At 43.6% G+C, this 23,609-nt stretch overlaps 1 protein-coding gene across 1 annotated transcript in view; it reads left to right on the top strand.

Annotated features, from left to right (window-relative positions):
• The window catches only part of LOC124001225 (ras-specific guanine nucleotide-releasing factor 1-like), a 35,240-nt gene extending 31,447 nt beyond the window's left edge, over window positions 1-3,793 (top strand). Inside the window, exons 21-27 of the mRNA XM_046307859.1 lie at window positions 24-127; window positions 283-367; window positions 502-699; window positions 952-1,031; window positions 1,157-1,274; window positions 1,374-1,442; window positions 1,617-3,793. Of these exons, the coding sequence (XP_046163815.1) occupies window positions 24-127; window positions 283-367; window positions 502-699; window positions 952-1,031; window positions 1,157-1,274; window positions 1,374-1,442; window positions 1,617-1,709 (747 nt within the window). The 3' untranslated portion in view covers window positions 1,710-3,793. The remainder of the gene's footprint in view (window positions 1-23; window positions 128-282; window positions 368-501; window positions 700-951; window positions 1,032-1,156; window positions 1,275-1,373; window positions 1,443-1,616) is intronic.
• The last annotated feature ends 19,816 nt before the right edge of the window (window positions 3,794-23,609 follow it).

Genomic DNA, 23,609 nt, shown 5'->3' with positions numbered 1-23,609 from the left:
ATGCTCTTTTGTGTGTGTACTAGGCATCAGTAGGGAAGGCAGAGGCGTTTGAGAGCCATTCTGCCCTGGAGATAGCAGAGCAGCTCACCCTACTAGACCACCTGGTGTTTAAGGTCATCCCATATGAGTGAGTGACACCCAAACACATGTTGTATTCTCAGTTGATGATACATACAGACAGACAACATGGGAGACATACCGTGATTTTGAATAACAACCATGCAGCATTAATGAGAACAAATTAGATGTATTTATACTTGATCCTCCAATATTGTTTTACAGAGAGTTCTTTGGTCAAGGCTGGATGAAGAATGACAAGACTGAAAGGACACCATATATCATGAAAACAACAAAGCACTTCAATGATGTATGCAGCTAACAACGCCCACCCCCCAACATAATATTACAACTGTACATTTTCACTTTTTTTATTACAGTGTTTGGCTTTGGTTGTTATGCATTAGGAACATGGCTATTCCTTGTCTGTCTTGCCTCTGTTAGATCAGTAACCTGATTGCCACGGAGATCCTGCGATGTGACGATGTGACCACGCGGGTAGTGGTGATGGAGAAGTGGGTGGCGGTGGCGGACATCTGCCGCTGTCTCCATAACTACAACGCTGTGCTGGAGATCACCTCCTCCCTCAACCGCAGCTCTGTGTTCCGCCTCAAGAAGACCTGGCTCAAAGTGTCCAAGCAGGTAAGGCCACATCTCTTCACTACACACACCCAGCTCACTGAGGGCTCATAGCCTGGTCCTAGTAATATTATTACACATTTTATCATTGCACTGGGATCTCAATACACTCTTATAAACAGCGTGTTATGACACCTCAGACCTCTATGAATCCTTATAGCTTACTACCGATAAAACATCAATTTAACAATGGTGATTATACCTGCGTGTTTTCCAACATAATATTTTGATACAGTATTTGATTTAATCTCTCAGACTAAAACCGTCATTGACAAGCTGCAGAAGTTGGTTTCGTCAGAGGGGAGGTTCAAAAACCTGAGGGAGGCTTTAAAGAAGTGAGTGTTTCTTCTGCTTGTTCTAATAACTACAAAAGCCAAAAGCCAATAAAATGTTACTGGCCATTCGGGCAGTGGCTCGATCAAAGTATTAGCAAATTGGTGACTTCTGTTTTTCATTTTAGCTGTGACCCTCCCTGTGTACCATACCTGGGGATGTACCTCACTGATCTGGCTTTCATTGAGGAGGGGACGCCCAACTACACTGAGGACAAATTAGTCAACTTCTCAAAGATGAGGATGGTAAGCGGTCTCTGCTTCGTGTAATGTCACAGAGATATTCAAATGCGTTCTGTGGCTTTGTATTGTATACATGGCTTATGTTGTTATCTCTCTCTGCAGATTTCACATATCATCAGAGAAATTAGACAATTCCAGCAAACAGCATACAAGATTGATCATCAGCCAAAGGTAAAGCTTTAAAGCTGTTTCGTGGTAACTTCTGTTATATTGTACATATAAAGAGAAACAGAAGAAAATGACAATGGCCATGAGGGAAATCCTGAGTGTTCAGTATTAGTCACATCGTATAGATTATCGTAGTTGTAGCCAACCTGCTGAACCTGTATATTTGTCCTGGTCTAGGCAGCACAGTATTTGCTGGACAACAGCTCTGTTCTGGATGAAGAAAGCCTGTATGAAGCCTCTCTCAGAATTGAGCCTAAAGTCAACAACTGAAGAGGATGACAGTTTCCCAAAGTGTACTCCCTGTTAAAGAACTATGTAGTACACAGTAGACATACACAATAACTGGTGTTAAGTCATGTTTAACATTTTGGCTCTTTATACATGTGTTGTTTTGAGATGTTATCTTATGTACACATGTTCATTTAATTGTCACATTGTTGTTGAAATATTTAATTTTTCCTCTGCAACAGGGACCATTTCACTGGGCTTATTAGAGTGATAACTAAAGTCACAATGATCTTGCATAATGGGGTGTCCTTTGTAACCAATGAAAATGATTGACACCTTTTCATACTGTGGACTTTGCACTTCCTGTAAGCACACCTGCTGCCAGGGTCCTACTGTACAGGAAATATTGTTCTCGTTACTCAAATAGATATAATGTGTTTATCTGCAACTGATGTAGCATTGTAAAAATCTAACCAGGTAAAACAACATTTTTAAACCCAAAATTGATGCGGCTAAACCAATGTGTGTTTCTTTAATTGTTCTAATATCAATCTGCCTCCTCCCTGCTTTGATTATTTGCTTCCATTTTGAATTTCTATCAACATTTGAGTAATCTTGTCACAATTGAGATATGAGAGCCACTAGCACCACAGAGCATTGTCTTGTCGTCATGAGGAGTGATTCTTACATAGTAAGATATTACACGTGCCTGATACAGGAAGTTTCTGACTCGCAGTACAGTACTTAATCTGCTCTGAAATTAATGAAGAACAGCAAATATATAAGGGCATATCCACACAACAAGCTTTTATCTAAGAACCAGCAAGGTCTGGTTTCTTTTGAAAACATTGAAGTCAAGTGTGAATACACCCTAACCTAAAACATGATTGACAATATTTGTAGCTTTATTTCATTACTGTTGCATGTTGCATTGTAACAGGCAGTTAAATCACAAACATCTTACTGTATATTTGCAGAAGTAATTCAAGTCAAGTAGCCATAAATACAATTTTGTTTTGCAGAATAAACTCTATTAATCCATGCAATTGAAATGGCTGGAAATAAGCCAGTGTACGTTATATCTCCAATACGAGTGTACTTCCAGTTTGACAATGATTAGTTGGGGGTGACATCTTGTTTGAATAGGGGTTTGGGGAAGTTTGCTGCTATTCTTGGAGCATGCCATTGTAGCTGTTTCCCTTTTTAAAAGCACATGTGTGTTAGCTTTCAATTTAAACTTAACGGAGCACACATATTAAAGAAAAATAAAGCAACACCCTTGAAATTGTAGTATTTTCAGGCTTTGTGATATTTGTGTACAGTAAAAGGTTGTTCCGCTATTATACTGTATCATTCAAAGACGATCTATGTCCTTTTGCTGTTCCAGTGATTGTGGAACGTGACCGTATATCACTCTGTTAAATGCATTGTTGTTTAAGAGTATGATAAAAGTAAGTGAATGAGTTACTCCGCCTGCAGCATTCAAAAGGTATTTTTGTAGTATTAGTATAAGGTAAGGGGTTACAAGAACACAGGAAAGTATTTTGTACTTTGTTGTTGTTAATTCACCTTGCTGAAATGTATGCTGTACATTTTGTACATGCAGCCCTGCATATTTCTTCATGTGGAACAGTGTCAAGTACACCTCTGAAAAGCATTGTATCCCAAGCGTCAACACAAAATGCTACAACAATTGTAATTTTGAAACCATGACTTAGAGGTAGAAGACAACTTCAAAGTGTTTTGCATATACTGTAATCCTGTCTATAATCATTCTCTTAGCAGGAATATAGTAATGTAGTGCTTATTCTGTGAATATTTGTATGTATTTTTACCATGTACAGTCTAGAAACATTTAAAGCTCATATGGCAGGCATGCAACACTGTATCAGACAATATTAAAACAATATATATACATATATATACTGTATACACTTATACGTGCACATACTCTTATAAATGAAATATTAACAAACAAACGTTTTGCTGTTAGCAATACCCAGTGGTATGAGAATTATCTTTCAACCCTTATGTTTATTTCCACAGCTTGAGAAATATTTCCAGTTTTGTAAAAAGAAAAAAATGTATGTTTCCTGATTACCTCTTGCTAATAAATCTATTCTATCTCAGGGGCATTGTTGTCTCAAGTGTGTTTGTGAGAAAACAATAGATTTTCTTCTCTCTCGCTCTTCTCTCACTCCCCCCCCCCCCTCTCTATCACATGCACGCACCACACAAACACACACTCTACCATAGCCGTGGGAAGTACGGGTGCTGGAGGTGAAAGAATTTGTGTTGTTGCAATAAAAAGCTATTGAACCATTTTTGTGTTGCATTATATTATCCTCATACTAGGCCCTGTAGATAGATAGATAGATATACTACATTTTGTTTTCAACTTCAATAGCCTGTATGGAATTGCTGAGAAACTAGGATACTAGAAACTGTCTTATCTAATGCATATTGGAATGCACTGTATCCACATAAAATAAAACAGTCAATTCACAATGACCTGATTTTTTTTTATGCTACTGTGTCATCCATGCAGTACAACAAGGTGTGTGACATGGAGGAGTACTACCACAGACTTCAGATCTTCATTGAGAACAAGAGGATTGACCATCACAGTGAAGGAAATCACAAGTTCACAAGTATGAATAACAGTTGTGTTTCTTCAGTTGTTAGACGTGTGCATATCCTTTGAGTATGTCAATATATTAATTGTGCCTTCTTCTGACATTTGACCTCCTTACCTAGTGGGACTGAATCAGTTCTCGGACACGACCTTACTTTGCTCAGGCCTTCAACAACCATGGCAGTAAGGGGTGAGTGTCACCACTGGAAAACCCATTTCCTTGTAAATACTGTATATTCACAAAAATCTCTTGGTCTAACTGGACACTATTAGATTCTTACTCCGGCTCTGAAAAATAATAATATTTTAGCAGTCAAGCATTTGAGTACATCAAGTATAACAAGGGACTCATGACAGAGGATAACTATCCATAACAGCACATATATGTAAATAGCAATGCTATCTTTACAACAACTACAGTACTAGCACTTCGAAAGGTGACAATCTATTAACATCATTCATGCTGGAATCATTTTGAAAGAGGGCACTTGCAAGTTCAAGACTGATTTGGCCGCTGCTTTCGTTAAGGATGTGGTCAACATAAAATGGGTAAGTAAATTCACATTACTTTGTGTTATTTGGTGCATTGACTACCCAGGCAGTCATCTTATTGTATGTTTTTTTTCATGGCAGTATGATGAAATGGGTATGCTGGATGCAGTGGCCAAACACAACCCTGTCAGCCTTGCCTATGAGGTGACCTCTGATTTTATGCATTACCATAGTGGTGTGTACAGCACGTGAGAATGAGTCTACTATGTTTTAAACATAGAATAATGGTAATATCTGTTGTGGCATACAGCAGGTCAGCCACCAGGGGGAGACTCGTCGATGCCTGGTGACAGACGGAGTATACATCACGAGGCTATGGCTCCATCTGCTGGACGTGCCAGGTCTCGACGGGCTCTCTGGCCAGGACTAATTGGGGCTGATTGGGGATTGGTGAATAATCAAGGGCTGATGGCTCACTGATGGCTACAACTCCCATAAAGCTGCCAGAAGGGCAGCACACAACAGAGAGACTGGGGGAGGAAAGTACTCCCGTATAGTTGGTGACGGTACCAGAGGTAACAGGAGGGAGATCAGTTTTTGATCCCCACAGGACACAGCAAGACCCGGAGCCCAGAAGACAGTATCCCAAAGAAGGTCTCTTGGGGGAGACCTATTATTTTCTTTTAGAATGATTATTTTAAGAAACACCTTTAAAACTGAGCTAATCCAAGGACAAGGACCTGTGGAGAGACGGCTGGGGTAGGGTCGACCCGCCACCGACGACCCCAGGTGGATGGAGACCAAAGGAAGTGTTTTGCGTGTGTTGCCATTGCCTGGAATTGCCCGGCTCGAGAGGAGTAAATGCCATCAGCCAGCCCCGGAGGCAAGGTGGGTCACGTAGTGAACTACATCACCTTCTGTTGGGCACACCACAAATCAACTGCACCCATGGTCCCGGTGAAGGTTGACGGACATGACACGGAAGCTCTATTAGACTCCGGGAGTATGGTTACCCTCATAACCACGAGTCTGCTGAACCAGGATACCGAACATGTTGGGCGATGTCCATTTCCTGTGTTCATAGGGACACAAAGCGGTATACAACCGTATGGATCAACATCGTGACGCCACAAGGGAACTGCCAGTACCAGAGTTGCCGGTACCTCTCCTAGTGGGACGAGATTGTCCGCTGATCGCGCCCCTGTGGGGGCACGAACTGAGGAAGAAGGTACAAGCCGGCCGAAGACGAGAGCGAGGACAACCCATTGCCTGTGCAGCCCGGAAGCAAACGGTTGATCAACCTGTATCTACGGGTCCAGAGTCGGAGTCAGAGGGGGTGCCGGAACCTAAATTCTATCAGCATATCGTGTGAAGCCAGGGCTGGTAAATCCCTGGATCATTGTTATTCTAACTTTTGCAACGCATATAAGGCCCTCCCCCGCCCTCCTTTCGGAAAGGCTGACCACGACTCCATTTAGTTGCTTCCAGCCTACAGACAGAAACTAAAACATGAAGCTCCCGCGCTCAGGTCTGTTCAACGCTGGTCCGACCAATCTGATTCCACGCTTCAATACTGCTTCGATCACGTGGATTGGGATATGTTCCGCATTGCGTCCAACAACAACATTGACGAATACGCTGAGCGAGTTCATTAGAAAGTGCATCGGCAATGTTATACCAACAGCAACAATTTAAAACATTCCCAAACCAGAAACCATGGATTGATGCCAGCATTCGCGCGAAGCTGAAACCACTGCTTTTAACAAGGGCAAGGTGACTGGAAACATGACCGAATACAAACAGTGTAGCTATTCCCTTCTCAAGGCAATTAAACAAGCTAAGCGTCAGTATAGAGACAAAGTAGAGTTGCAATTCAACAGCTCAGACACAAGAGGTATGTGGCAGGGTCTACAGTCAATCACGGATTACAAAAAGAAAACCAGCCCCATTGCGGACCAAGATGTCTTGCTCCCAGGCAGACTAAATAACTTCTTTGCTCGTTTTGAGGACAATATAGTGCCACTGACACAGTCCGCTACCAAAACCTGCAGACTCTCCTTCACTGCAACCAACGTGAGTAAAATATTTAAACGTGTTAACCCTCGCAAGGCTGCAGGCCCAGACGGCATCCCAAGCCGCGTCCTCAGAGCATGCGCAGACCAGTTGGCTGGTGTGTTTACGGACATATTCAATCAATCCTTATCCCAGTCTGCTGTTCCCACATGCATCAAGAGGGCCACCATTGTTCCTGTTCCCAAGAGAGCTAAGGTAACTAAGCTAAACGACTACCGCCCCATAGCACTCACTTCTGTCATCATGAAGTGCTTTGAGAGACTAGTCAAGGACCATATCACCTCCACCCTACCTGACACCCTAGACCCACTCCAATTTGCTTACCGCCCCAATAGGTCCACAGACGACGCAATCGCAACTACACTGCACACTGCCCTAACCCATCTGGACAAGAGGAATACCTATGCGAGAATGCTGTTCATCGACTACAGCTCAGCATTTAACACCATAGTACCTTCAAAACTCGTCATCAAGCTCGAGCCCAGCCCTGTGCAACTGGGTACTGGACTTCCAGATGGGCCGCCCCCAGGCGGTGAGGGTAAGTAACAACATCTCAACCCCGCTGATCCTCAACACTGGGGCCCCACAAGGTTGCGTTCTGAGCCTTCTCCTGTACTCCCTGTGGTGTTCACCCACGACTGGACTCAATCATCAAGTTTGCTCGGACGACACTACAGTGATTGATTACCAACAGCGACGAGACAGCCTACAGGGAGGAGGTGAGGGCCCTCGGAGTGTGGTGTCAGGAGAATAACCTCACACTCAACGTCAACAAAAGAAAGGAGATGATTGTGGAACTCAGGAAACAGCAGAGGGAGCACCCCCCTATCCACATCGACGGGACAGTAGTGGAGAGGGTAGTCAATTTTAAGTTCCTCGGCGTAGACATCACGGACTAACTGAATTGGTCCACCCACACAGACAGCGTTGTGAAGAAGGTGCAGCAGCGCCTCTTCAACCTCAGGAGGCTGAATAAATTTGGCTTGTCACCAAAAGCACTCACTAACTTCTACAGATGCACAATCGAGAGCATCCTGTCGGGCTGTATCACCGCCTGGTACGGCAACTGCTCCACCCACAACCGTAAGGCTCTCCAGAGGATAGTGAGGTCTGCACAATACATCACCGTGGGCAAACTACCTGCCCTCCAGGACACCTACACCACCCAACGATGTCACAGGAAGACCATAAAGGTCATCAAGGACAACAACCACCCGAGCCACTGCCTGTTCACTCCGCTATCATCCAGAAGGCGAAGTCAGTACAGGTGCATCAAAGCAGGGACCGAGAGACTGAAAAACAGCTTCTATCTCAAGGCCATCAGACTGTTAAACAGCCACCACTAACATTGAGTGGCTGCTGCCAACATAATGACTCAACTCCAGCCACTTTAATAATGGAAATTGATGTAAAAAATGTATCACTAGCCACTTTAAACAATGCCACTTAATATAATGTTTACATACCCTACATTACTCATCTCATATGTATATGTATATCCTCTCCCCTGTAACTATTCCCCAGGTCGTTGCTGCAAATGAGAATGTGTTCTCAGTCAACTTACCTGATAAAATAATGGATAAATAAATAAATAATGCTGTACTTTATATCATCTACTGCATCTTGCCATCTTTATGTAAAACATGTATCACTAGCCACTTTAAACTATGCCACTTAATATAATGTTTACATACCCTACATTACTCATCTCATATGTATATACTGTACTCGATACCATCTACTGCATCTTGCCTATACCGTTCTGTACCATCACTCATTCATATATCTTTATGTACATGTTCTTTATCCCTTTACACTTGTGTGTATAAGGTAGTAGTTGTGGAATTGTTAGGTTAGATTACTTGTTGGTTATTACTGCATTGTCGGAACTAGAAGCACAAGCATTTCGCTACACTCGCATTAAAACTTGTTGGGGATAGGGGGCAGTATTTTCACTTTGGATGAATTGCGTGCCCATAGTGAACTGCATCCTACTCTGTCCTAGATTGCTAATATATGCATATTATTATTACTATTGGATAGAAAACACTCTGAAGTTTCTAAAACTGTTTGAATTATGTCTGTGAGTATAACCGAACTCATAGGGCAGGCAATCTTCCAAACAAGAAGTGAAATTCTGAATGTAAGTCAAATTTGACATCATCGCCCCTTCGTTTCCCAACAAGATATGGATCTGGTAGCACTTCCTACGCCTTCCACTAGATGTCCTCATTCAGTAGAACGTGGAATGGAGCTTCTGGTGTGAACTTTGACCGAATGGGAGGGGAAATAGTCACGGTCTTGGCAGAATGCAATTTCCCTGTGGCGCATTTCTCTGTGGGTGCCACCGTCGTTCCATTTGGCTGCAGATGAAAACGTATGATCCGGTTGGAACGTTATTGGATATATATGAAAATAACATCCTGAAGATTGATTCTCTACTTAGTTTGACCAGTTTATTCGACTTGCAATATATCTTTTTGAAGTTTTCGTGCGAGTTGTCCTGGACCAGCGTCAGCTTTTGGGCACGTGAGCTGAAAGTGCTAGCAAATGCAGCTAATTGGACACTAGTATTGGACATTATGGAACAAAACAATGATTTATTGTGGAACTACGACTCCTTGCACTGCATTCTGATGAAAGATCATCAAAGGTAAGGGAATATTTATGATGTAATTTCGTATATTTCTGTTGACTCCAATATGGCGGAGAAATACTTTTACGTCTGAGCGCTTTCTCAGATTACTGCATGGTAGGCTTTTGTCGTAATGTTTTTAAATAATCTGACATGGCGGGTGCATTAAGAACCAGTGTGTCTTCAATTATATGTAGAACATGTATCTTTAGTCAAAGTTTATGATGAGTATTTCTGTTATCTGGCTTAGCTTTCTATAATTCCTCTGGATATTTTGGAGGCACTTATGGCACCAATGTAAACCCGAGATTTGTGGATATAAATATGCATATTATTGAACAAAACATAAATGTATTGTGTAACATGTCATATGAGTGTCATCTGATGAAGATTTTCAAAAGAGATATTGTTGCTGCCCCGATAGTACATGGGAACCGTTCTTCAGCTGGCCTACACCCACCTGTTGGGGGTGCACCTGAGAATGGAGAAGACCCAGGAACAGATCGCCGCCCAGTTCCACTGGCCCGGGATGAGGAGGGCCGTGGAAGATTACTGTCGCAGCTGTCCGGAGTGTCAAAAGACTGCCCCAAAGGCACACTTCCGAAACCCACTGGTCCCCCTGCCCTTTGAAAGCATCGCCATGGACATAGTGGGACCCCTTGTAAAAGCAGCACGAGGACACCGGTACATCCTGGTAATAGTGGACTATGCCACCCGATATCCCGAGGCCATTCCCCTACAGGCGGCGGTATCCAAGGGAATTGGCGGGGTGCTGTTCCACCTTTTTAGTAGATTGGCATCCCAAACGAGATCCTAACAGACCAAGGTATTGAGTCTATGTCCAGCCTAATGAAAGATTTGTGTGCTCTCCTGCAGATCAAGCAGATCCGGACCTCCGTCTTCCACCCGCAGACGGATGGACTCGTCAAGCGGTTCAATAAAATGCTCAAACAAATGCTGTGGAAGGTCATCGAGCAGGACGGGAAGAACTGGGACCGCCTTATGGCCAGTCGTGAGGGAACATATGGAGAAGGCCCAATGCGCCCAAGTCCAGGGGAGCCCAGTCCCAAGAATTCCAGGTGGGAGACAGGGTGTTTGTCTTAATCCCCACGGCCGAAAGTAAGATCCTGGCAACAAGGGACGGGCCATACAAGGTGATCGAGAACCTGGGACCTGTCAATTACCGTGTACGGCAGCCGGGGAGACGGAAACCCCAACAGATTTACAACGTGAAACTGTTGAAGAAGTGGCACGAGAGGACAGCCTTGGCCGTGTTATGGTCGGGACCCCGGACGCCAACGGTACCAGTGGTGGTCCCGAACAATGAAGACCTCGACCCAGCCCAGAAGCAAGAGCTCAGGGAGCTCGTCGATCGGAACATGGCGTTGCTCTCCGTGAAGACGGGCCGTATGACCCTCATTGAACACCACATCCATACCCGGCCCGGGGCAACGGTATGAAAGAGGCCATACCGGATTCCGGAGCCCCGAAGGAAGGCCGTGATTTCTGGGGTGTGAACGAAATAAGCTTGTTCGACACATACCCAATGCCGTGGGTGGACGAGCTCATCGACCGATTGGGAAAGGCCGGTACATCAGCACCTTTGACCTGACCAAAGAATGACATCGTCATTGAAAAGTCAACATGAACTCATCTCCCAAAACTTTTCCCCAGATCATCAAAGTAGATGGAGTGACAGCTGTCATAGATCTTGATGACAAGTCAGAGTTAGAGGAAGACCTAGATTTCACCCCACCCCATCCCCCCTTTCACTAAAGCCCAGAGGATTTCAGTCATTCTATTTTCACAAAGGAAACAAGGTACGTTTCTGTTGTACATGTGTACATTCATCTGTTACATTTTAGTTTTTGATTGTGTTTTACATTTGTTTCTAATGGACTTGAGGCCTGATGGTGTGAATGCACTTGATATGATGTTGTACAGCAAGCTATATCTATTTGGCAAGCATATATTATGATCACAACAGATTGAAGTCAGCTGGCTCTGCAGTCAGTCAAGACATCAGCCCTGTATCAACAAGGGTGTCAAGCCTGCAGTGTCTGATGGTCCTCCTAAAGAAAGAAGAGGTGAATAACATGTTTGTTTTTTTGTTGTTGAATTTGACCCCTTTTTCTCCCCAATTTCGTGGTATTCAATTGTTAGTAGCTACTATCTTGTCTCATCGTTACAACTCCCGTATGGGCTCGGGAGAGACGAAGATTGAAAGTCATGCGTCCTCCGATACACAACCCAACCAAGCCGCACTGCTTCTTCACACAGCGCGCATCCAACCTGGAAGCCAGTCGCACCAATGTTTCGGAGGAAACACCGTGCACCTTAACCACTGCGCCACCCGGGAGGCCTTCATGGGTTATGTTTAAGCCAAATGTTTCAGTCTATTTTGAAAATTTCCGTGAACATACCAGTATGCTTATAATTCTATTGTATTGCCTCCATCATTTTATTTTTCCCGAATAGTCACCAATCTAAAATCAGAAGATCAATTTTTGAGGATCATGGATCATTGAGTATCATCAGTGTTCTGGTGGATTCTATTCCCGAGCATGAACTGCTAGGCCTTACTGCAGCGGGCTCACAGGTAATTCCTTGATTATGCGCTATATGGGACAACAGCTGTAATTTTACTGTGACATGTATTAATCTCACATGATATATTGTTGTCTCTACCTCCTTGCCCTTTGTGCTGTTGTCTGTGCCCAATAATGTTCGCACCATTTTGTGCTGCTGCCATGTTGTGTTGCTACCATGTGTTTGTCATGTTGTGTTACTAACATGCTGTGTTGTCATGTGTTGCTGCCATGCTATGTTGTTGTCTTAGGTCTCTCTTTATGTAGTGTTGTGGTTTCTCTTATCGTGATGTGTGTTTTGTCCTATATTTCTTTTAAATATTAAATGTTGAATGACGGCCTATTGTAAATAAGAATTTGTTTTTAACTGACATACCTAGTTAAATAAAGGTTACTTTTAAAAAAATCTTACAAATCTGCGAGTTATATCACGTTTTACCCTCAGGAAAAGGATCACTGCTACTGGCAGCAGTGACAGATCTTTCAGGACACAACAGCCAGACAGCACTGTCTTTGAACCCAGATTTAGAGAAAAGCCTACCTTTTCTTTTGCTACACCGTGTGTCCTGTCTACCACCACTTGCCTGCCCAAGGATAAAGGAGATTCTTCCATGAAAGCCCTTCCATTCAAGGGATCCTCAGTCATATCTGTGGACTACAACAGCACTTTGTTTGAGGACTCTGACTGCATGATCAATGGAGTTCCAGCACAAGGCACCTCTTGGAAACCCAGCACTCTGGCAAGTCCTATTTTCTCTGGAGACGAGGGGAAAGTATTTCCAAGAGGCCAAAGTAATTGTGACTCTCTCCAAATAACACCATCTCCAAAAATCTAACTTGTGATGTGGAGCAGTCAAATCTCTTCTTCTCACAGAAGAGGCCGGCAGCTGCTGTACAAGGGACTGGGGAGAGCAGTACCCAAGCCTCTGTGGCTCAAGCCCCGGCAGTCACGGAGCCGGATTATTTATTTTCATTGATGACTTTGACATAGATGACATCAGTGATTCAGATATCCCTGATTACTTTGTTGAACCCCTGAGCTCCTCAGCATCAAGGCAAGAAGCACTGCAGTGCTATCACTAAAGTGGTGTGTGAGGGAGGACCAAGAACATCAACATGGCAAAAGAAACCAGCTACACCAGCCCCTGTGGCCAAGCCTCCTAAAATCCCCTCTCCTGGCAAGTACATTCAATAGAGCTGCCTTGACGTCCTGCTGGGTTGCCTTCTGGCACGCTTTGTCATTGAAGCTCACTGTCAGTGAGGTAGGTTCCTGTAGTGAATGTGATGCTTTATCTGTCTTACTGTTTTGTGGTCATGGATGAGCCTCATGCCCATTTATTTTTTAAATCTCAGTGGGCCATGACTTCCGGCCAGACTACAAGTGGATGCATGAGCTGCGGAAAAAGTGCCCCGCATGGCTCTAACAGCCACAGCCACCCCCCGTGTCCAGAAGGACATCCCCAACCAGCTGCAGATGACCGGACTTCAGGTGTACATACTCTAAGAGGTGTCTTACCTGGGACAAAACACCGGTACAGATGTAGTGATGTCTCATGCAAACATACAGCAGCTGTTTGAATGAATGTTCCTCACTGTGTCTTTTCTCTTTCAGATTTACCATCAGCTTCAACAGAAACCACCTCAAGTATGATGTGCTACCCAAGAAACCCAAGAAGGTAGATGACGACTGCATCAACTAGATCAATAACCATCATCCACGTTTGTGTTCTCCCTAAGTTTGTCTGAAGTTTCCAATGCTCATTGAATAATGTGTTTTTGAGGACTGGGATCTAAACTCCTTGTGTATTCTCTAGGTGATTCAGGCATTGTGTGCTGTATGTCCCGTAATGTCTGACACCAGGGCTGACAGTCTTCAGAGGGCTGGTATACTAGAGCTAGATTACCTGGCAGGCCCTCAATGACAAAGACACAGAATATGTGCAAGTGAATCAATCAGGTAGGCTGCCAGGTGAGGTGATCTCAACAGATGTTAACATCACTAACCACCTTCTACTAACTTCATGAAGAGGTTAATGTTGTATCTCTGTCCTCCTGGTCATGTGTGCCACCATAACCTTTGACATAGGCATCGACAAGTCTGATGTTCACTATGTGATCCACGCCAATCTCCAAGTCAGTGGAGGGCTACTACCAGGAGTCAAACAGAGCAGCCAGGGATGGAGAGATCTCTCACTGCATCCTCTTCTACTCCTCCTCTGACACAATTCGCATTGAGAGGTTCATTTTATAGATTTTTTAAACTTAATCCTTATTTTACCAGGTACGTATCTGAATTCTGACTATATAGGCCTACATCTTCTTACAAAGAATACTCTGCCTCATTCCCATACATTTTTTATTTTATTTACTTTTCTGCTCTTTTGTACACCAGTATCTCTACTTGCACATCATAATCTGCTCATTTATCACTCCAGTGTTAATCTGCTAAATTGTAATTATTCGCTCCGATGGCCTATTTATTGCCTACCTCCTCATGCCTTTTCAAATACACTGTATATAGACTTTCTTTTCTACTGTGTCATTGACTTGTTTATTGTTTACTCCATGTATAACTCTGTGTTGTTGTCTGTATCACACTGCTTTGCTTTATCTTGGCCAGGTCGCAGTTGCAATTGAGAACTTGTTCTCAACTAGCCTACCTGGTTAAATAAAGGTGAAATAAAAAAATTAACAAAGTTTTAAAAAGTTTGTATGTGTTATAACACACGCACATTGGAAAATGTATGTGAATGTATTGCAAGTTCCATGGAAGGGTCAAAGTGTGAAAAAGTTTGAACCAGATATGGCAAATCTGTGAACCAAAACCGACTGACTCTGAACATGCTGGTGGACATTTTCTTGGGTAAGCAGTAAAGTGCAGCGTCACTCAAATGAAGCATTAACAATGGCTGTATGTGTTCTGAGAAACTCTGACAAACCAACAGTACGTTCTGATAGGCACTAAAACTGCCCGTATCCAATCGGGGATGTTTGGGTTTGGAGCGGCCTTCTCCAGACACAACACTGACAGGCTGTTCAAGAAGCTTGTGCTGGATCACCTCCTGGTGGAGGACCTGTACATCACAGCCAACGGCCAGGCAGTGGCCTACAGCTCTGCTGGAATCAATGCCATAAACATCCTAGGGGGACACATGCAGGTGAGCTGACGCACATCACACACTGGCTTTATGAAAAGAAATACTCTTCAATAGCAGTGTTTTCCATATGCACCATTTACATTTACATTTAAGTCATTTAGCAGACGCTCTTATCCAGAGCGACTTACAAATTGGTGCATTCACCTTATGACATCCAGTGGAACAGTCACTTTACGATAGTGCATCTAAATCTTAAAGGGGGGAAATACTTATCCTATCCTAGGTATTCCTTAAAGAGGTGGGGTTTCAGGTGTCTCCGGAAGGTGGTGATTGACTCCGCTGTCCTGGCGTCGTGAGGGAGTTTGTTCCACCATTGGGGGGCCAGAGCAGCGAACAGTTTTGACTGGGCTGAGCGGGAGCTGTACTTCCTCAGTGGTAGGGAGGCGAGCAGGCCAGAGGTGGATGAACGCAGTGCCCTTGTTTGGGTGTAGGGCCTGATCAGAGCCTGGAGGTACTGAGGTGCCGTTCCCCTCACAGCTCCGTAGGCAAGCACCATGGTCTTGTAGCGGATGCGAGCTTCAACTGGAAGCCAGTGGAGAGAACGGAGGAGCGGGGTGACGTGAGAGAACTTGGGAAGGTTGAACACCAGACGGGCTGCGGCGTTCTGGATGAGTTGAAGGGGTTTAATGGCACAGGCAGGGAGCCCAGCCAACAGCGAGTTGCAGTAATCCAGACGGGAGATGACAAGTGCCTGGATTAGGACCTGCGCCGCTTCCTGTGTGAGGCAGGGTCGTACTCTGCGGATGTTGTAGAGCATGAACCTACAGGAACGGGCCACCGCCTTGATGTTGGTTGAGAACGACAGGGTGTTGTCCAGGATCACACCAAGGTTCTTAGCGCTCTGGGAGGAGGACACAATGGAGTTGTCAACCGTGATGGCGAGATCATGGAACGGGCAGTCCTTCCCCGGGAGGAAGAGCAGCTCCGTCTTGCCGAGGTTCAGCTTGAGGTGGTGATCCGTCATCCACACTGATATGTCTGCCAGACATGCAGAGATGCGATTCGCCACCTGGTTATCAGAAGGGGGAAAGGAGAAGATTAGTTGTGTGTCGTCTGCATAGCAATGATAGGAGAGACCATGTGAGGTTATGACAGAGCCAAGTGACTTGGTGTATAGCGAGAATAGGAGAGGGCCTAGAACAGAGCCCTGGGGGACACCAGTGGTGAGAGCGCGTGGTGAGGAGACAGATTCTCGCCACGCCACCTGGTAGGAGCGACCTGTCAGGTAGGACGCAATCCAAGCGTGGGCCGCGCCGGAGATGCCCAACTCGGAGAGGGTGGAGAGGAGGATTTGATGGTTCACAGTATCGAAGGCAGCAGATAGATCTAGAAGGATGAGAGCAGAGGAGAGAGAGTTAGCTTTAGCAGTGCGGAGCGCCTCCGTGATACAGAGGAGAGCAGTCTCAGTTGAATGACTAGTCTTGAAACCTGACTGATTTGGATCAAGAAGGTCATTCAGAGAGAGATAGCGGGAGAGCTGGCCAAGGACGGCACGTTCAAGAGTTTTGGAGAGAAAAGAAAGAAGGGATACTGGTCTGTAATTGTTGACATCGGAGGGATCGAATGTAGGTTTTTTCAGAAGGGGTGAAGGGGTGCAACTCTCGCTCTCTTGAAGACGGAAGCCTTCCATCTACTTTTTCCAGTTTAAGGCTTCTTTTCATTTTAAAAGTTTCAATTCGCCAGTCAGAAGAGTCTGTGTAGACTTCTGCTAGAATGAACGATATGCATCTTCTAGTGATCTATTGATAGGACAGGTGCCTGTCAGTCACAAAGCGAGCAATGGCAGGTAAAGACTACTGGTTTGCCAGTTTGCTGTCTTTCCCGGCTCTCGGTACCTATGTTATTTTTGTGCGCTGTGGTTAGCTGCAGTCTAATTTATTTTACGGCAGAGTGAGAGCATGATGCTTCTTCATCGTCTGCTGTGAGTGAATTTACACGTCCAATGTAATGGAAGTGGTAACGATGATTTGAAATTAGAGGTCGACCGACTATGATTTTTCAACGCCGATACCGGTTATTGGAGGACCAAAAATAGCTGATACCGATTAATCGGACGATTAAAAAAATATTATTATTTTTTATATTTTATATATATACATTTGTAACAATGACAATTACAACAATACTGAACAATGAACACTTTTATTTTAACTTAATATAATACATCAATAAAATCAATTTGGTCTCAAATAAATAATGAAACATGTTCAATTTGATTTAAATAATGCAAAAACAAAGTGTTGGAGAAGAAAGTAAAAGTGCAATATGTGCCATGTTAAAAAAGCTAACGTTTAAGTTCCTTGCTCAGAACATGGGATCATATGAAAGCTGGTGGTTCCTCTTGAGTCGACCCCGGACGCATGCGTCCCATCTAGACATCTGGAAATGCAATGACATCTTTTAAAATGCTTTTCGGCGAAAGCATGAGAAGCTATTAACTGATAGCATGCTACACCCCTAAAGACCCGCAGGGGACATAAACAAAATAATTAGCATAGTCGGCGCTACACAAAATGCAGAAATAAAATATAAAACATTCATTACCTTTGACCATCTTCTTTGTTGGCACTCCTAGATGTCCCATAAACATCACTATTAGGTCTTTTTTTCAATTAAATCGGTCCATATATAGCCTAGATATCGATCTATGAAGACTGTGTGATCAAGGAAAAAAACACTGTTTCATAACGCAACGTCATTTTTTTAAATTAAAAAAGTCGACGATAAACTTTCACAAAACACTTCGAAATACTTTTGTAATGCAGCTTTAGGTATTAGTAAACGTTAAAAATCGATCAAATTGATCACGAGGCGATGTATATTCTATAGCTGTACGTCCTGAAATAATGTCCGGATAAATCTCAACCAAAATATCCTGTCGGAGACCAGAAGAAATGGGCTGTCTCTTGTCCGTTTGACCAAGAAAAAAATCCTAGGCAAATGACAAGACTGTTGACATCGTGGGGAAGCTGTAGGTATTGCAAGCTCGGCTCCAGGTAATTTGGTTTCTATTCAACAACACATTCAAGTGGCGCATTGATATATTTTCCAATTTTCAGTGATCAGATTTTCCTGCGCTTTTCGATGAAACGCACGTTCTGTTATAGTCACAGCCGTGATTTAACCAGTTTTAGAAACGTCTGAGTGTTTTCTATCCACACATACTAATCATATGCATATACTATATTCCTGGCATGAGTAGCAGGGCGCTGAAATGTTGCGCGATTTTTAACAGAATGTTCGAAAAAGTAGGGGGTAGACTTATGAAACATGTTCAATTTGATTTAAATAATGCAAAAACAAAGTGTTGGAGAAGAAAGTAAAAGTGCAATATGTGCCATGTAAAAAGCTAACGTTTAAGTTCCTTGCTCAGAACATGGGTCATATGAAAGCTGGTGGTTCCTTTTAACATGAGTCTTCAATATTCCCAGGTAAGAAGATTTAGGTTGTAGTTATTATAGGACTATTTCTCTCTATACCATTTGTATTTCATATACCTTTGACCATTGGATGTTCTAATAGGTACTTTAGTATTGCCAGCCTAATCTTGGGAGTTGATAGGCTTGGAGTCATAAAAAGAGCAATGCTTGAAGCATTGCGAACAGCTGCTGGCAAATGCAGGAAAGTGCTGTTTGAATGAATGCTTAAGAGCCTGCTGCTGCCTACCACCGCTCAGTCACACTGCTCTATCAAATCATGGACTTAATTATAATATAATAACACACAGAAATACGAGCCTTAGGTCATTAATATGGTCAAATCCAGAAACTCTCATTTCTCTCTCATCTCTTTCAGTGAAATACGTAACCGTTCCGTACAATTGAGATTTTTTCGCAAATACGCTTTTGTTAATTCACCCCCCTGTTTGGCGAAGTTGGCTGTCTTTGTTAGGAAGAAATGGTCTTCACACAGTTTGCAACGAGCCAGGCGGCCCAAACTGCTGCATATACCCTGACTGTTGCACATAACGCAAGAGAAGTGACACAATTTCCCTAGTTAAAAGAAATTCATGTTAGCAGGTAATATTAACTAAATATGCAGGTTTAAAAATATAAACTTGTATATTGAAACTTTTTTGAGTTTGTGCTACAGGATGCAAATTTTTGTTTGAAAAAGCTATCCTTAGCTTTCCTAACTGACTGTGTATATTGGTTCCTCACCTCCCTGAAAAGTTACATATCACCTGGGCTATTCGATGCTAATGCAGTACGCTGCAGGATGTTTTTGTGATGGTCAAGGGCAGTCAGGTCTGGAGTGAACCAAGGGCTTTATCTGTTCCTGGTTCTACATTTTTTGAAAGGGGCATGCTTATTTAAGATGGTGAGGAAGGAACTTTTAAAGAATAAACAGGCATCCTCTACTGACGCGATAAGGTCAATATCCTTCCAGGATACCTGGGCCAGGTGGATTAGAAAGGCCTGCTCGCTGAAGTGTTTTAGGGAGCGTTTGACAGTGATAAGGGGTGGTCGTTTGACCGCAGACCCATTACAGATGCAGGCAATGAGGCAGTGATCGCTTGAGATCTTGGTTGACAACAGCAGAGGTATATTTGGAAGGCAAGTTGGTTAGGATGATATCTATGAGGGTGCCCGTGTTTACGGATTTGGGGTTGTACCTGGTGGGTTCATTGATCATTTGTATGAGATTGAGTGCATCTGTCATGCATAGGTGTAATAGGTGGCAGGGAAGTCAGGCGCAGGAGAGTCAAATGGAGTGTAAAATGGAGTCTTTTAATAAAGTCCACGGGGTATGCTCCATAACACTAAATGTACATAAACAAACAAACATGGGTCCGAGGACCCGACGCGCACCTATACAACAATCACACTACACTGACAATAAAACAATCTCTGACAAAGACAAGACAAAACCAATGGATGATTTAAAAAGGATCAATAATGGCTAGAAGACCGGTGACGTCGAACGCCGAGCACCGCCCAAACAAGGAGAAGCATCAAGCTTAGATTGTAGGATGGCCGAGGTGTTAAGCATGTCCCAGTTTAGGTTACCTAGCAGCATGAGCTTTGAAGATAGATGGGGGGCAATCAATTCACATATGGTGTCCAGGGCACAGCTGGGGGCAGAGGGTGGTCTATAGTAAGCAGCAACGGTGAGAGACTTGTTTCTGGGGAAAGTGGATTTTTAAAAGTAGAACCTTGAATTGTTTGGGTACAGACCTGGATAGTAAGACAGAACTCTGCAGGCTATCTCTGAGGTAGATTGCAACTCTGCCCCCTTTGGCAGTTCTATCTTGGCAGAAAATGTTATAGTTAAGGATGGACATTTAATGGTTTTTGGTGGTCTTCCTAAGCCAGGATTCAGACATCCGGGTTGGTAGAGTGTGCTAAAGCAGTGAATAAAACAAACTTAGAGAGGAGGCTTCTAATGTTAACATGCATGAAACCAAGGCTTTTATGGTTACAGAAGCGAGAGCACCTGGGAAATAGGAGTGGAGCTAGGCACTGCAAGTCCTGGATTAACCTCTACATCATCAGAGGAGGATAAGGGTATGGCTAAAGGCTAATAAACTAGTCGTCTTGTATGTTCGGAACAGAGCGTAAAAGGAGCAGGTTTCTGGGCGCGGTAGAATAGATTCAAGGCATCATGCCCCTTTGGCAGCAATTAAAGCCTCGATTCTACTTGGGTATGGCACACCTGTATTTGTGGAGTTTCTCCAATTCCTCTCTGCAGATCCTCTGTCAGGTTGAATGGTGTAAAAATATTTAAGATAAACGCAGAGGACTAGAGAGAATTAACGATCAATGGAAAGTGTTTTTTCTGTAATAGGGAATTAATGATCAATGGGTCAGAGACATGGGGGGAATTTGTCTAGGCATTGACCCTGAAACAGGATACTTGTTATTTGGCCATTGGCCCAATTATATTGCCAGGAATTGTAATTGGCCAACCACAGACTAGGGTTGGGGGTATAAAACTACACCCTGTATCTTTGTTCTGTGTAGAGAATCACGGAGGACAGGGGAGAATGAACATCTATCTCTCAGCATAACATCTATGATTTGTCCTCTTGAATAAACATATTTTTCTCCCCCTGATTTGCTTTGGAGTCTGTGGTTATTGATGAGTAACACAGGGGCATTGCTGCACAGCTATTTTCAGGTTTCTCCAGAGTTGTTCGATCGGGTTCAAGTCCGGGCTCTGGCTGGGCCACTCAAGGACATTCACAGACTTGTTCCGAAGCCACTCCTGCATTCTCTTGGCTGTGTGCATAGGGTTGTTGTCCTGTTGGAAGGTGAACATTCACCCCAAGCTGAGGTCCAGAGCGCTCTTCATCAAGGATCTCACAGTACTTTGCTGGGTTCATCTTTGCCTCAACACTGACTAGTTACCCAGTCCCTGACCATGCAAAACACCCCACAGCATGATGCTGCCACCACCATGCTTCACCGTAGGGATGGTGCCAGGTTTCTTCCAAATGTGAAGCTTGGCATTCAGGCCAAAGAGTTCAATCTTGATTTGATCAGAGCAGAGAATCTTGTTTCTCATGGTCTGAGAGTCATTTAGGTGCCTTTTGGCAAAATCCAAGCGGGGCTGTCATGCGTCTTTTTTACAGAGGAGTGACTTCAATCTGGCCACTCTACCATAAAGGCCTGCTTGGCAGAGTGCTGCAGAGATGGTTGTCCTTCTGGAAGGTTCTCCCATCTCCACAGAGGAACTCTAGAGCTCTGAACCATCGGTTTCTTGATCACCTCCTTGACCAAGGCCCTTCGCCCCTAATTGCTCAGTTTGGCCGGGTGGCCAGCTCTAGGAAGAGTCTTGATGGTTCCAAACTTCTTTTTTGAAGAATTATGAATACCACTGTGTTCATGGGGACCTTCAATGATGTAGCAATTTGTTGGTACATTTCCCCAGATCTGTGCCTCGACACAATCCTGTCTCTGAGCTCTAAGGGCAATTCCTTTGACCTCATGGCTTGTTTTTTGCTCTGACATGCACTGTCAACTGACAGGTGTGTGTGCCTTTCCAAAACATGTCCAATCAATTAAATGTACCACAGGTGGACTCCAATCAAGTTGTAGAAACATCTCAAGGATAATCAATGGCAACAGGATGCACCTGAGCTCAATTTTGAGCAGCCTCATAACAAAGGGTCTGAATACTTATGTAAATAAGTAGTTTCTGTTTTTTTAATGAATTTGCCAAAATGTTTACTTGTTTTCACTTTGTCATTATGGGGTATTGTGTGTAGATTGCTGACGGTTTCATTTTTTATTTAATCCATTTTAGAATGAAGCTGTAACGTAACAATGTGAAAAAAGTCAAATGGGTCTGAATACTTTCCCGAAAGCACTGAATATGATTTGTGTAGTGTCGATAATGGAGTGAGTAGGAGTGCTGCTTTCCAGTGGAGGAAAAAGTATCCAATTGTCATACTTGAGTAAAAGGTAGGCCTTAATAGAAAATTACTCAAGTAAGTCAGTCACATAGTAAAATACTATTTGTGTAAAAGTAAACAAATATTTGGTTTTAAATATACTTCAGTATCAAATGTAAATGTAATTGCTAAAATATACTTAAGTATCAAAAGTATATAAATAATTTCAAATTCCTTATATTAAGCAAGCCAGATGGCACAATTTTTTTAAATAGCTCGGGGCACACTCCAACACTCAGACATAGTTTTTACATTAAGTATTTGTGTTTAGTTATTCCACCAAATCAGAGGCAGTATGGATGACCAGGGATGTTCTCAATATACACTGCTCAAAAAATAAAGGGAAAACTTAAACAACACAATGTAACTCCAAGTCAATCACACTTCTGTGAAATCAAACTGTCCAACTTAGGAAGCAACACTGATTGACAATAAGTTTCACATGCTGTTGTGCAAATGGAATAGACAACACGTGGAAATTATAGGCAATTAGCAAGACACCCCCAATAAAAGAGTGGTTCTGCAGGTGATAACCACAGACCACTTCTCAGTTCCTATGCTTCCTGGCTGATGTTTTGGTCACTTTTGAATGCTGGCGGTGCTTTCGCTCTAGTGGTAGCATGAGACGGAGTCTACAACCCACACAAGTGGCTTAGGTAGTGCAGCTCATCCAGGATGACACATCAATGCGAGCTGTGGCAAGAAGGTTTTTCTGTGTCTGTCAGCGTAGTGTCCAGAGCATGGCGGCGCTACCAGGAGACAGGCCAGTAAATCAGGAGATGTGGAGGAGGCCATAGGAGGGCAACAACCCAACAGCAGGACCGCTACCTCCGCCTTTGTGCAAGGAGGAGCAGGAGGAGCAGAGCCAGAGCCCTGCAAAATGACCTCCAGCAGGCCACAAATGTGCATGTGTCTGCTCAAATGGTCAGAAACAGACTCCATGAGGGTGGTATGAGGGCCTGACG

The sequence above is a fragment of the Oncorhynchus gorbuscha genome, linkage group LG02 (assembly GCF_021184085.1).
Source record: "Oncorhynchus gorbuscha isolate QuinsamMale2020 ecotype Even-year linkage group LG02, OgorEven_v1.0, whole genome shotgun sequence".
Taxonomy (NCBI): Eukaryota; Metazoa; Chordata; class Actinopteri; order Salmoniformes; family Salmonidae; genus Oncorhynchus; species Oncorhynchus gorbuscha.
Note: the sequence above shows the minus strand (reverse complement) of the source record. Positions and strands in the feature narration are given on the sequence as shown.